Genomic DNA, 15,765 nt, shown 5'->3' on the forward strand with positions numbered 1-15,765 from the left:
TCGATTGCGTAAGCTTCTGATAAGCCGCATATGGCACCTGTGGAGCTTGAGTCCTGAATTCGTGCGTGCCGTATAAAAAGCATCAAGTATCACTGAAATTTTTCCTTGAATCAAGAAGTGCGCAGTTTCAGGTTTCCGGTATTTGAAGATCAGGCTTTAACCGACTGTCAGTGATCTGTCATTTGTAAGATGAGCAACTCTTTGAAGAATGAGTATGGTGACCACTCGGGCATCTTTTATTCCATCGTAACTGGTAACTTATTTTATTTAATCGCCACTGTCTGTAGTTTTGCCCAGTGGCAATTTTGAGCTTGGTTTGCAGAAGGCACAATACGCCAAACAGGAAAATACTCTGTCTCTTTTTTTAACTGCGATTATTCAACAATGCGTTGAAGCAGTAATGATTAGGTAATTCTGCGCAGACTTAAGCTAGGGACTGAGTCTGCGGGAGAAAGTTTGAAATACCTCTGAAGGGTAAGCTCAACTTCCAACTTTTATAATAAGATGCTAGCCCTTCTGGTGTTTCTGTTATTGTCTCTGAGTGATCGTTAATGGCTTATATCTATTGTTTTGTTAATGGTACTCTCTCACAATTTTTCAGTGAGTGACAGATGTTATGCTGGAGTCGCAGAGGATCTCTCGGGAAGTGACCTGCAGAAGTTCATCAAAGAGATTGGAGGGATTGCGATTGATTATTCTGTTGTTCCTGATGATGTGAATCATATTGAGGTGAGTCCAATTTGACCTGAGACTGTAAGAAAGAGATCAATCCATTTGCTTGGCTTATATAATCATCGGCGGTCTAAGTCCGCAACCACGTATTTCGTTTGCGGTGTTTGAAGATCTCTGTTCCTTTATTATAGTTTTAAGGAGAGCAAATCAACATCATTCCTTGAAGTTTTTGCAGAATTTTCTTCGGATTGAAAAGGAAAATCATGGCAGTTTTTAAGCATTACCGTTAAGTGGTTTTCTATTTAAAAAATAAAGTATGACAGCAAGTCTGCTCTGTCGCAAACTGAGATACAAGTCGCAGACTTATACCGTCGTCATATTGTTTACTTATGGTTATTAGTTAAGTGTAAGAATTCGTAGGTGGTTCATAACAAAGTTCTCGAAATAACAGTACAAGGTAACTTCTATGGCACAAAACTTGATTTTTTTATGTTTATATGGTACTTACAGGCTACATACCTATGAACTTTGTATGTTGCCAATTTTATTTTATCATAAATTATTTGTCTTGAAGAAAAATTATCACTAATTCTCTTAAAATTTTCCCACACATTTTATTGAATTTTGAATACTAAATTTATGTAAAAAAAATCGAAGGAAAATATTTTCAAGTTACCTATCCTATGAACTATTTGTCCATCAGGAAAAAATTGGTACTTAATGCTCGAACATTTATCTTGGTCAGCCACCTTCTTTGGTCCTTGATGGTGTCTTTGGAGATATGATTTTTCTTTTGGGGATACCGGAAGTATTTCAATTAAACACTTCCGTAATCACTCAGACCAAAATTATTTTTGTATGACAGTTTTCATGTGGAAAAATCTTTTTCAGTCAAAACTCCGCTCTTTGGTGGAACAAGATCGTAGCCAAGTAATCCTCACCACTGGGGGTACAGGTTTTGCGCCAAGAGATGTCACGCCAGAAGCAACTTTGCGTATCATTGAAAAAAGAGCGCAGGGTCTCGAAACAGCCATGACAATGGCAAGCCTTCAGAAAACCTGTTTTGGAATGCTTTCTCGGTAAATATTTTGCTCAGATTTTCATTCTGTTTTTATCTATTTTGTTTTTAAAATGTTTATAATCTTAAGTCAGAGGAGAAAATAAACAAATGAAACCTTCATCACTCTTAACCTTTAACTTTTCATCATTTGTCAAAGTAAGATCAAAACAGAACAGGAGTAGCAGCTTACAGGACTCGAGCGCGGAGCAACCGAATCAGTTAATATGTCAAGGAAATTTTAAAATGACCAAAGAAAAAGGTAGTGCTCCTACATGCAATTGCACAAAATTGTGGACTTTTCCTCTGAAAATTCAGGATTATACGTGGAAGAAATTTTGCTGAAATCACATTTAAGAAAATATCACAATTAATTTTTTAGTCTTGTCCCAAAAATTTGCAAGGTGCTTAATCCAAATGCAAAGTCTCATAATTAGGTTGGTACATTGATTCGGTGGTCTTTCTAACAAAAATTGTTTTAAAAAATCCCCATGTTTTCCTTTTTCCTCTTTTTCTGTACCTATGGTTCACAATTATAAGTGGCAGTTTAAGGGGTTTTAATAAAGTCTTCAACACATTTCTTCAAATATCTATTTCAAACAAATTTTCCATATTTTAACAAATCACTATTTTCTGTTCATTCATCAAGTATAAAGGACCTACTTAATTCTTATTGCAGCATTTATGAAGTTGTAACTGTTTATTTCTGTGTTGTTTTCCACGCTATACATAAGTAGGAGACTTGGATTTTCTGAGTGGATTGATTTTGGTATATTGTTAAAATAAAAGTTTCTAACGCTACTTACTGAATGGATACTAGCCCTAAAATAACAATTGAAGATTTTCCATTCAACAATATTCTTTTATCATTCCACAACTTAGCCCTCTCTTTATTTTCAGAGCTGTCTGTGGCGTAAGCAAGAGGGCATTGATCATTAATCTACCAGGAAGCCGCAAAGGAGCCATGGAATGTTTTGAAGCCATCGTTAAAGTCATTCCTCATGCTGTGGCTTTGATTCGCGATGATATACACAAAGTCAAAGTGTCTCATGGTGAAGTTGAGAGCAAAACAGCCTCTGTAAGTCCATTATAATAACTTCAATGAACTTTAACTTCCATTAACTGAGGAGTGATCTAAGCATGATGACAGAGAGTCGTGACCTTCAGTAATGAATTAAAGAGTGGAAACTGTTGAGATGAAGTAAAAACCTTAGAAACATTGGTTTGACCAATGTGAGGTTCGCAATGTTTTATTGCCTCTGAACTTTGAAAGCTAGCAGCTTTAAATTCTATTGTCTCCTGGTTTGATTGGTAATGTATCAGTAAAATCAATTGGACTATTGCACAAGCTGAACTATGTAATTCATAGAAATATGAAAAGTCTTTATGATCTGTATACTTGACGTGTTTGATCGGTAATTAAGACAGGAAATGTCATTTGCACTGCACTTTTGATGTTTGGCTTGAATGCTATTGAAAAATTAGTTTGATACCGTTTCAATATTTAACGCAAAGATGCAGACTTCTTGGGCAGTACTTACAAAAATGAAGAAACAAGCATTCATGATAGATCCCTCAAACTAATCGGGATTTATATATCCATTTGTCGGTCTAGTTGCAAGCCCCTCAAACCAAGAAAACTATGACTTTATTTTATATTTTTCCATCCTTCTCTGATAACCGTGTGTTTGTAAAAACTGGCTAACATGCATCTTTCATATTTACAGAATGGCTGCACCACACCATTGGGAACTTGCACTGCTAAAATGAAGCCCGACGATGATGAGGTATTCTTGTAGCAAAGTAGTTTTTAAAAAAAATATTGCAAAATCTGAGTGTTAAGTATCTAATTAGTATCATCTCTACGATACAAATTTTTACACAGCAGCCTGTGACAATAATAATATGAAAAAACAAGAGGGAAAAACGGTAAATAAGGCTAAAAATATGGAGTAAAACCTGAGATGTTTCGGCTCAGGACTGAGCCATTTGCAGTCTGAGAAATAAGTACAAAACATAAAAATTTTCCAAAAATAAAAAACCGGAGATCTCCATGATGGAGAATAACAACCGAAATGAAAAACTGATAACAGAGACATTGAGGTAGAGCGCTGGCCTCACAATCATGAGGCTCTAGGTATTTTTTTAACAGTCTTTAAATTTTTCTTATTTGTCCGCAACAACACTCCATCTCAAATCATGTTATTATTGGAGTTTCAACAACTTCTTTTAGTTATTATAAAATTTCAGCCTAATCGGAGGTGGCAGCTTGAGAAATTCTCCTTTTCAATATAAATTTTTTTTTTATCATGCTCATATGATTCTAAAATGAAGAGATTTAATTTTCCTCTGATTTTAATTTTCCTCAATTCAGCTCATCAATCTGTTTTTTCTAATTTTCAGGCGCAAGAGACTCAATTCAAATCAAAGGTAATCACTCAAATCAACATTCAATTTAATATTCCTGGTGTGAAAATAAAACATTTTTCCTGTATAAAATATAATTTTGTTGCTTTCTCAGATTAAAAATATTGTGTTTATTTGTGAGTCAACTAATTATTCAACCAGCTACTTATCGCATTAGCAGATCAAGGTGAAAACTTACTATCCAGATTAGCCAATTTAAACTCAGAGGAATGGGTAGGACAGAATAAATTGTAAGAAATAGATATCATCGCATCTCTCCTAAATTTTTGAAGACCCTCTCCAAGTTTTTGACTTAAAATCAGTGGGCGGACAACTAGGTACTTTTATGTAGAAATAAGATTTAATCCTGTGTATAACGATTTCTTCAATAAAATTCCCCCCCCCCCCCAAAAAAAAAAAAAATTATCAATTACTTGCTAAGGCTTTTCAAAGGTACGTATAGGTATATTAACTAATAATTCACTAAGTATTGAAAGATCGGTAACAAAAATAACAATTCATAGAGCACAAAAAGTAGTGTTACACTTCATAATTAGAAAACAATCGAGGCTGAAATTGTTGACACAGTATTTCACTAAAACAACAATCCTAAGTTTACTTACTGCTTTGTTAAGAATTTTGATATCTTTCCAGGTAAATTGTGATGTGACTGGACGGCCGCGACACTCTAAGTATGATATGGTAGAGGACAAAGAGGCACTAAAAATCATTGTTTCAGCTATAGATGGTGAGCATAAACGAAAAACAGAGAAAATCAGCGTGAAGGCAGCTCGCGGTAGATCCCTCGCAAAGCCTTTGATTTCATCAATAAACATTCCAGCTTGCGATGTCTCCACAAAAGATGGCTATGCGGTGCGGTCAACGGATACTTCTGATTTGCGCACAGTGATCCATCACTCAGAACCAGCTTCTGATGTAAGTATTGCATTATTTAAGAAAGCTAATTGGTTTATTGTTCTGTTGTTAGTGCTCCATGTACCTGTTCTTTCATTGAAAATTTAAACATAGTGGTGGCATGGCGTGCTTTGTAATATATCAATTGATCTGTCATTTAAACCTATGAAAAAGGATCAATTAACAGAGTGTTTGATACGAACATCTTAATAATCGATTTCTTACCACGGATTCTAATGGAGAAATATCGATAATCCATCATTCACGTCTTGTCATTAAAACATAGTCTAGCTAACAAGGCTGTTTAACTACCTATTAATCAAAATATTCTGATAAAAGTGTATTTTTAAGTTTTTGGATCGGTTCTTTAATCTCTCACTAAGACTCACCCTGTTAGAATGTCAGGTATTACTTATTTGGTTAACAATATTTTAATTGTCAGACATGCAGCATGGCTTGTCTCCATCAAAGTAGTTTTTTTTTTTTTTCAAATGTGGTGGCTATGAACCAATCAAAACATGAAGGATACAATTTATTTGCGCTATTATTCAAATTTTTAACATTTTTTGAGAAGTTACTTTCATTTAAGTGTGTTAAGATCTCAAAAAAATAACGAAAAGAACCCCAAATGGAAAAGCTAATGCTTATTTTAAAGCATTAAAATTATAAAGTAAGATCTGTTTCACCAAAAATATAAATTTACAACGGTCCGTTAATGATGAAGTACTTTACATTCTTGAAAAAATTTAGATAACAGTGATTTTAAACTAAACTTATTTTGATGTGATTTTTTTTTAAGCAATTAACAAGCGCAAAAATTAATATTCAAGGCTGCATCATCAGTCTACTTTTCAGTTACCTTGAGACTCAATTTAATTTTTAATTTTCAACTTTTTTTCCTGGAAATTTTATAAAATTATTTGCCGCTTCATTCACTAGGAGCTAATTTTGTTTATACTGTTTGGGCAGGCATCAGAGTTGAGAAATCTGGGTGAAAACGAATGTATCAGAGTGACCACCGGGGCTCCACTTCCCCCGGGAGCAGATGCTGTTGTTCAGGTTGAAGACACAGAATTAGTCAGTTGTGATTTGGACAGAAAAGAAGAGACTGTCATCAAGCTGAAGAAATTACCCAACTTCGGACTGGATATCAGGTCAGACAATTGCTTTTATTTAAAAGGGACGGCAACCTAAAAAACAAGTCTGGCTAAATCAACAAAGAAAAGTGTGCGATGAACGGTGCCGAAATCCGTTTGCGAATGTCTGCATTTGTTAAGCCACTATCGCGAAAATATAGCTGAGCGTGGGACGTCATGAGCTCTGTCTCGCATTTTGTAATCTGCACTCTGCATACTGTCTCTGGTGTCAAGTGGCCGATGCAAGTTTGCCACAAGTTATTAGTTCGCCCCGATCTTGCTCATTCTTGGCCGACTCTTTTTTCTTTGCTTAGGTGTGACTATTAAGGTGACTTCACGGCGCCAGCAGCGAACGCGCCAGACTTTGAGTTGTGTGCATGTGAACCGCAGTCACACCGCAGTCAGACTTACAATCTTTCATATCTCTGCCGATTTTGCGAATTTTTCATTCCGGACAGAGCCATTTTGCTTCTTATACCTTCCTGCTTCAATTTTTAATACTATCTCATTTCCGATCTTAGGGTTGCCGTCCCCTTAAAAAAGCTTGACCTAGCGGAAAATTTTACTTAAAGAACGTTTGATTCAGAGGAAGTTAACTGTATGCTGTTTGCTTTTTGCATAGGATAAACTAATCATATTTCATAATGTTCTTTTTATTTTTGTTTATTTTTAATTAATTCTTGCATAGATGTAATCATACTTTTTTTTCAAATTTGATTTAAATTCATTATTTTATTTTACTTAATGTTGAATGTATATATTTTTTCATCAGGAAAAGTGGCAGTGATGTGAGAATCGGAGATTTAGTGGTCAGTGGAGGAACTGCCCTTAATTCTGTGGATATTGCTCGAATAGTGTCTGTTGGAGTGACAGAAATCACCGTGTTCAAGAAACCAATTGTTGCTGTTCTGTCTACGGGCAATGAAATTGTTGATGCCTTCACTATGAAGCGAGCAAAGAAAGGAGCTATTTTTGACTCGAATAGAATCATGCTTATCTCTATGTTGGAAAAAAATGGATACCCAGTTGTTGACATCGGTATTGTTCCTGATGAGTAAGTCTAACTGATTTACTGGAAGCCTCTTTTGCCTAACACTACCGTACTGAAGAAAAGGATGATCCGCACATTGTTTCAGTTGCTCTTTCATCATAGCTATTTTTATTGGTTATTTGTTTCATTAAATTGTCAGTGGAGATTTTGCACTGACAACTAAACTGAGATCATTATTCCTAATTTCCAAAATCTGTTTTTATAAATGTAAAATATTTACTGATCATAGTAGTGAGATGTTTTAAAATTACATGTAAGATTGTTTAACCCCTTACCTCTGATTCTTGTATTTATCATATTTCTTGTTTACTCGGTTCTTAAAGAATTTACCTGTACGTTATTGGTGAAATGACTAGTAGCCTCTGATTTTCCTAGTAAAAGACGAGCTGCATGCAAATATTCTGAAACACCTTAATACACTTGTGTCTGTAGACGGTGTTTAATATGCTTTTCTGTAGCCTACCGAATTATTCCCCCATAGAATGCTAGGAAAGGCTTACTTGTGGTAAGCTGCCGTAAGATTGAACTATTCTAAGGGTGTGAAAAATATACAAGTGGGGGGAGGATAGTCAAAATGAAATGAAAAATACATAATTAAAATATTGCATTTATGGATTAAAATAATTTTTTTTAACCTTTCTGAAACCTAGTCAAAAATTAGTTTATTGATTTATTAACATTCAGCGTAGGTATCCGGTCAGAAATTGTATGAACTCTTTTTCAGTTACAAAAGGATCACAGGGCTAAAGGGAGAGGAGTTGTCTTGCCAGCAAGCTTTTTTATAAAATGCCTTGATTTTATTATGATTCACTAAAGGGGTTACTCTAAAAATTTTGTCCCAATGTGAACTTATCACAGATTTTAACACTTTTATTTTTGCTTCAGGCCATCATGTTTACTGGAAAAGCTGTCACTGGCACTGAGCCAAGCAGACGTCATTATCTCATCTGGTGGTGTCTCAATGGGTGAGAAAGATTTCCTCAAGCCAGTCCTGGAAATAGATCTGGGTGCCAAAATTCTCTTTGGTAGGATCAGCATGAAACCAGGGTATGTACTGGTCTGAATATAACAGCCTTAGTTTTGTCCATAATTTAGACATCAGAGAAGCCAGAATCAACATTCAAGGCTCTCAAATTATTTTAATTGCTGAAGGTTTTAATAGCTGGCAGCTTTAAGAGCCTGTGTAGAATTTTCAAGATCGCTAAATGCACAGATAATTCTAAATTACTCGTATTTTCAGGACATTCTGATAAGATGAGTGGAACTTTGCATGATGTCAGAATGCACAATCATTTTTGGGCAAGGATGTAATGGCATGATTGAAAATCAATTGCCAATAATAATTTTTTTTATCTTATCTTCATGTAAGAAGACTTTAAAGTGATTCTAAAAGATCTAAGGACAAGGTTTGCCACTACGTTGCTCTGCTACAAGGTCTATGCCCTAGAGAAGAAATATTTATCGCACTGTACAAATTAATACAAGAAACTGATCCATAATTCGTAGCACTGTTAACACTGAGTAGTATGACAGCAAATTTGTGAAGATTCATTGAAAATTTGTATTGGGAACTACTGAAATGGATATTGCACATTGACTAGTTGCGTAAGAGAGATATTTCAACGCTATTCCTCTTATATGTTGAGTCAATGAACAATGTCTGTCATGGTAGTTTCTGATATAGATTTTCAATGAATTTTCACAAATTTGATATTATTTCGCTCAGTATTTATGCTGCTACAAATTATGGATCAATTTTCTCCATTCATTCGTATATTAGAATATTTCTTACTTTTCAAAGACACAGGCTGCGTAGGAGTGCAACGTAGTTGTAGATCTCGCGGCTTGATCAATTAGTATCACCTTAGATAAAATGTTCTCATTGATATATGAAGTTTTAACTATAAAATTATCAATAAAGACTTACATTGTCAATCCATTTTTTAGGAAACCAACAACGTTTGCAACGTTGAAGTGGAAGGATAAGACAAAATTTGTTTTTGCGCTACCAGGTAACCCAGCCTCGTCACTAGCAACAGCCATTTTGTTTGTTCTTCCAGCACTTCGACTGATGGAGGGTCTCAGCTGCTATAACTCTAAAGCAGACATTTCCGTAAGCAGTTGTCTTTCACTTTCTCTATGTATACATTAAAATCTCTAAATTCTAAATTCCCAATCATCATTAAAACCTATCCACCCACACATAATCAAGATAATGAAACCCTCTGATATCTGTCTCCTGCCAACCTCCTCCGCAACCTGCTGCCAACTTTTTACTGGATGGCCATGCCGCCACTTCCCGGGAGGAACCCAATCAAACACTTATTTGGGTTGTTCATTCCCCATCATGCTGTTACATACATATCGTCACCTTCTGGCCAAAGTATCACAACCGCCATGGGACATTTCAAAATTTCCGCTGCAATTTAATTTTCTATAGAGAAATTGTTCAACGAAGCTGTCCAAAAACATCACTGAATTTTCTTTGTCCCGCCAATAAAACTCAGTGAAATTTTCAAACAGATTCAACCAGAAATTTTTCTCTAATTAAAGAAAATGGCGGCAGAAATTTTGAAGCGTTGCATGGTGCTTGTAATACTTTGGCCATAAGGTTACGATACGTCATAACAATTAATTGCTTTCCTCCAAGTCTTTAAAGGCCATTTAATATTTATATGGACACAAAATTTCAAGTGAATTTTTTACTTTTCTCTCAAGATTATTCTTAGAATATACTCAGCAATTAATCTTATTCTAATTTTTCTCATTGAAAAATAGAAATTGGATGGAAACTTAACATTTCTGCCATCAATATTTGTGTTTTTCGAGTTTTACAATTAAATTATAATGCCTTAACCTTTCAAGGTTCAAATATTACTGCTGTTCAATCTGCTCTTGTGAAAACCTCTAATGTTTATTTTTTAACCGACAAAATTTTTAATTCTTAAGAATCTTGGAGATTTGGAGGGTTTAAGATTCAGCGGTTAGCTTTGGACATTATTTAATCCTACGATTGGATGGATGCGATGTCTATAAGATTGATTGGTAACTGTGTCAACTGTCAAACCCTAACGCTGTTTTTCTCTCTTTTTTATCTCGTTAAATGATTAATTTCATGGTCTCAATTTTATTTTCCAGGTGGTTACAAAAGATTCTTCCTATAAACTGGATACGAGACCTGAGTATTATCGCTCTGTATTGAGATATTGCAAAAGTATGGCGGAAGTTATCATTGATGGTGAGAAAGCACATAACTATCTTTCAAACATTTCTCTAGTTTCTCTGAGACTACTTTATTCAGAAATATACTACACGATACCTACGCTTCACACTGTCCATAGTTCATGGACACCACAAACAAAAATCTTAAATTAGTGTGTTCAATCTATCCACGTTCGTGGACTCCACGAACACAAATTTTATTTTAAATAAGTGAATAAATTTGGCATCATGTATATGTTTGCACAAGTTCTAAGATTTTAAAAGTTCAAGTTTGGAAGTTTAAAGTCTTCTTCAAAAGTTGCAAGTCCACATCAATAGTCATGCGTAAGCACAGCTTTGAATAATTTGTGAAAACTTGGTTCATGGACTCCATGAACAGCTAATATTGATTTAAGGTGTTCGTGGAGTCCCTGAACACTCCTGAGTGTTCATGGACTCCACGAACACCTTAAATCAATACTAGGTGTTTGTGGAGTCCATGAACCAACTTTTCACAAATTATTCAAAGCTGTACTCACGCATGACTTTTGATGAGGACTTGCAACTTTTGAGGAAGACTTTAAACTTCCAAACTTGAACTTTTAAAAACTTGGAACTTGTACAAACATATGCACGATGCCAAATTTATTCAGTTATTCAAAATAAAAGTTGTGTTCGTGGAGTCCACGAACGTGGATAGATTGAACACACTGATTTAAGATTTTTGTTCGTGGTGTCCATGAACTGTTGACAGAATGAAGCATTATCCTCTGGGACTACTTTATCCAGAAATATACTCAACGATACCTTCGCTTGACACTGTCCACAGGTCATGGACACCACGAACAAAAATCTTAAATTAGTGTGTTCAATCTATCCACGTTCGTGGATTCCACGAACACAACTTTTATTTTAAATAACTGCATAAATTTGGCATCATGCATATGTTTGCACAAGTTCCAAGTTTTTAAAAGTTCAAGTTTGAAAGTTTAAAGTCTTCCTCAAAAGTTGCAAGTCCACATCAATAGTCATGCGTTAGCACAGCTTTGAATAATTTGTGAAAACTTGGTTCATGGACTCCATGAACAGCTAATATTGATTTAAGGTGTTCGTGGAGTCCCTGAACACTCCTGAGTGTTCATGGACCCCAGAAACACCTTAAATCAATATTAGGTGTTCGTTGAGTCCATGAACCAAGTTTTCACAAATTATTCAAAGCTGTGCGTACTGCTTACGCATGAATTTTGATGAGGACTTCCAACTTTTCAGGAAGACTTTAAACTTCCAAACTTGAACTTTTAAAAACTTGGAACTTGTACATACATATGCATGATGCCAAATTTATTCAGTTATTTAAAATAAAATTTGTGTTCGTGGAGTCCACGAACGTGGATAGATTGAACACATTAATTTAAAATTTTTGTTTGTGGTGTCCATGAACTGTGGGCAGAATGAAGCTTTGCCAACCCGAATGATACGGAAACTATGAACTACCATTTTGGTTATCTTGCTAATGCAGTTAAAATCTAGAATCAAGAAAGAAGAGTTCAGAGTTGTGTATTATGATATTCCATTAAAACACACTTTGTGGAGAAAGCCATGATTACGTAAGAAAATACTTGCTGATCCCTTTGGCATGGTCCCTAATCCATGCAACCTGTACAGATCATAAATTGCCGCAGGAAGATTACACAGTTTAATGAGTACCTCTGGCGGTATGGATATTTTTGGATGCCATCTTTTTCAACAACATGCCTTTAAAAGGGAGTGTTAATATGCACTTTTGAACCTTTTTTTATGGCTTAATATCGTTCAAATAAAGTTGGGAAAACCTCTGTGAGATTAATGCACTTTTTATTTTTCAAAAATGTAAGAATTATAAATCTCTGAACCATGCCATTGAATAGGAGGTATCAAAAGAGATCATCAATGTCTTTTTAAGTCCTCTTTGGCCAATATTGCTGTTGGCAAAGGGCCTTTTCAGACCTCCACCTGGTTTCATTGTGAGAAAGAGGTTTTAGACTTGCCAAAAAATTAGCATTAGTTTTTGCTGTATTTTTTGAAAGTGCTGTTCTTAAATCTTGAATAATAATTTCAAGATAAAATGAACGAAAGAGTTACTTTTCTTCAGTGTGATCAATTCACATAAGGTATATCACTTTACTCTAAAGGAGATTAAAAAATTAAACACTAAAAAGTGGCCCGAAACTGTATTTATACAAGGTGGAGAAATGGTGCTGGGTCCACACCATTTCGCGGGGAAACAAAGCCAAGAAATACCAAAAATTAAAATTAGAGTCAAAAATAAATTTTTAGAACTCTAATGGGCACCAGTATGAAACTGAGGGGGGGGAGAGTGTTCAGCTCAGGCAGTTTGCAATGGAATATTAAGTTGGAGTCACGCCGAGAGATCTTTACCGGTTTGGGCCTTATTAGACCTCATCAGAAGATCACACTCAGCAGTGAACCCAACTTAACATGCCGCAAAATCCAAGACGACATTAAAACGCCGTCATGGAAGACGTCTAAAGGAGACTGATTAATATTATTATAATTAAACGAAATTTCACTCAATAACCGTATATTTAATGCTGAAGACTGGCAGTTTTCATTATCCCTAAAATATATTTTACTCTAGAGGTGTTTTCTCTTTTTCTGTCCCTTAGGGCCTCAAGCTAGTAGCGGTCTCAGTGAATTTGCTCAAGCAACAGTTCTAGCCCGACTGCCTTCAATTTCAGAAGCTTCGGCTGATAATTATGGTCCTCAGCACACAATAACACCCAATACAGAGGCTCTCTGTCCAGTATATTTTATTGGCCAATACATTTAGAGCAAAATTTTCCCCACATGAGTTCCTAAAGGATGAGTTCTAGCCGTACAAGTTGCAGGAAGGTATGATTTTTCAAGTAAATGTTAAGACATCATGAAACTATTTAAGTGCCTCTTCCATTAGATATAAGCTGTACATGAATTACGTAACTAAAAAATTTCAATATTTTCATACTTCCTATTACCCTTTAGTAATACTCTTCTGTATGTTTCTTTACCTCAGATTAACGCCACCAGAAACACTCGATACTCACGCACTACCCATTCCCTGTAGTCAATAGGAAATTAAATCAGCTAGACTGAAAAAGGGTATCATTAGGCTCTTAGGGCATAACATAGGGGTGCAAACATTTTCCGGTCATGGGAGCAGCTCAGTTATGTGAAAATGGGGGAAACCGCTGTGAGAACAGGAAGTAATAGTAAAGCCTCTATGAAGATGAGATAAAAACAGGGAGCCTCACCTAAAATAAGGTGTTAAGATTTTTATTTTTTTCCCCTGGGGGAAGCAATCATGAGTTTTGATCTAAAATAGGGAAGGTTGATTGAATTGGGGGAAGACCAATTCTATTTGAAGGAAAGCTTAGAACTGAAGGGAAGTCTCAGTAGAGTAGGGAATCATTTCTAATAATTTTAATCAAGACAAGGTAAACATTATACTATCATCAGGATCTCAGCAATTATGACACTAAATTTTTGAAAACTATTTTGCTTAAAATTGCGCAAATAGTTTGCTACAAAGACCTCTCAGGTTAATGTTTTGATGACCAAAGGTTTTTTTTAGGAGTATTCTCTTGGGTAGTCTTTTCTTTTAATGTTAAAAAGAGCTCTTGCAGTCTTGTAATCTTGTAATTTTAATTAATTCAAATCATTGAATAGAAAATAATGTCATTGTTGATTTACAGTTAAATTATGGTTACTGCGAATTTGTACTTCATAAAACTGTGTTTTATGCTAAGTTAACTTGTCAGAATTTTATTGTCTTGCTTGCTCGTTTGTTTGTTCATTTTTTTGTTTGTTTGTTTTTTTTTTTTTGTTTGTTTGTTTGTTTCTTTCTTTTTTCTTCCTTTCTTTCTTTATTTGTTCGTTGGTTTGTTTGTTTCTTGGTCTTTTAAAACGTTCTTGGTCGAAGTTATTTACTTCCAATTTCAATTTTCCGAAACCAGTCTCAATTTTCATAGTTTTAGTACAGTTGCTCAATTATTTTCACTGTTGTAGTGTGATGGTGAAGTTTCAAATTTCTCTTCCAAAAATTTTCGACAAGGGAATTTTGTATTTCTATGTATTTTGTCTTTACTTTTTAGTGAAGACAGGGATGCATACGGTGTTTTCCTCTCATATCATCTTGGAGCTCTGAGGAAAAGCTTCCAAATTTTTTATTTGAAAATTCAAAATACCAAGTAAAAATTTCAAAAATGCACAGGAGCATTTGCAATACTATTACGTTTTTTCGTTTTTTTCTTTTTTTTTTTTTAAAAAAAATAAACTTAAGGCTTTTTAAGCTTTGCCTGCCTTTTATTACGTCACATGAAATTTAGATTCCCATGAATTAGAATTTTTTGTGTTCCTGTTAGAAAGCTGTCTGTCGTTATTTTCTTGAAGTTCCCGAACATTTTTTCATTAATATTTTGAGAAGACGAATCTCAAATTCGACGATAGAGCCTATAGTTTTTCCATGACCCATCAACAGATGAAGTATTTTTTGCCTAAGTTCTTTTTTTGTGTAAGTTGATTGTTCCTAAACCTTTGATTAGCATTTAATACCTGTATGCTGTGTTATACCTAAAATGTACAAACATTTTAAATATTTAAATTAAAAACTATTATCAAAGTTAAAGTAAAATTAGTTAAATCAAAGCAAAAAAAGTCATGTAGTTGAATACTTCCTACAATGGGTATATTTTGTCTATTAGTGGATACATAATTAAGCAAGGAAAGATTGAGTTTTTAAATTTTAGCGATTTTATTCTTAATATTTTGTGTATTTACTGTCAAAATCCTGATGGCAAATATCCAGATTAAATGCAGAGTGATAGCTGAAGTCAACAAATGTATAACTCGGTTACCTAAAAAAATCTCAGATTATGTTTCATTTTTTAAGAGGAATCTTACCAAATGAGCTTCTTGAAATTTCCAATGGATATTTTAAAGTACCTTTTTTCAAAGAGTATGGATGTATGTGATCCAAGAAAAGATCTGCCCGATACTTTGAATGAGAGAAATTTCAAAAAATTTCATAGGTTTTGTGACTTTTAAACTGGAGACATACATTTTTAGACTTTAGCTATTGATGAGTCTAATTCGTAAGAAGAGGTCCAAGAAAAAATGTAGTTCAGCCTTTCTGTAAGAAATGGAGGTAAAAATGGCGATGTTTCACCTCAAGATTCCTATTATAAAAAGATGCTCACGTATATAATGTTGAGGCAAGTAGACTTTTTACATCAGCAAGTGTCAAATTTTATAAATATTTTACAGGATGATATAAGCTCTATTTCTAATTA

At 34.6% G+C, this 15,765-nt stretch overlaps 1 protein-coding gene across 1 annotated transcript; it reads left to right on the forward strand.

Moving 5' to 3' along the window:
• The first annotated feature begins 10 nt into the window (after positions 1 to 10).
• On the forward strand, positions 11 to 14,724 carry cin (Molybdenum cofactor synthesis protein cinnamon). Its single transcript, XM_019062020.2, has 13 exons — positions 11 to 253; positions 602 to 729; positions 1,564 to 1,751; positions 2,630 to 2,807; positions 3,457 to 3,516; positions 4,133 to 4,159; positions 4,790 to 5,071; positions 6,020 to 6,204; positions 6,959 to 7,240; positions 8,123 to 8,284; positions 9,185 to 9,350; positions 10,376 to 10,475; positions 13,105 to 14,724. The coding sequence occupies exons 1-13, from the start codon at positions 190 to 192 to the stop codon at positions 13,266 to 13,268; spliced, it is 1,986 nt and encodes a 661-aa protein (XP_018917565.2). The 5' UTR covers positions 11 to 189; the 3' UTR covers positions 13,269 to 14,724.
• The last annotated feature ends 1,041 nt before the right edge of the window (positions 14,725 to 15,765 follow it).

Source organism: Bemisia tabaci, chromosome 3 (assembly GCF_918797505.1).
Source record: "Bemisia tabaci chromosome 3, PGI_BMITA_v3".
Taxonomy (NCBI): domain Eukaryota; kingdom Metazoa; phylum Arthropoda; class Insecta; order Hemiptera; family Aleyrodidae; genus Bemisia; species Bemisia tabaci.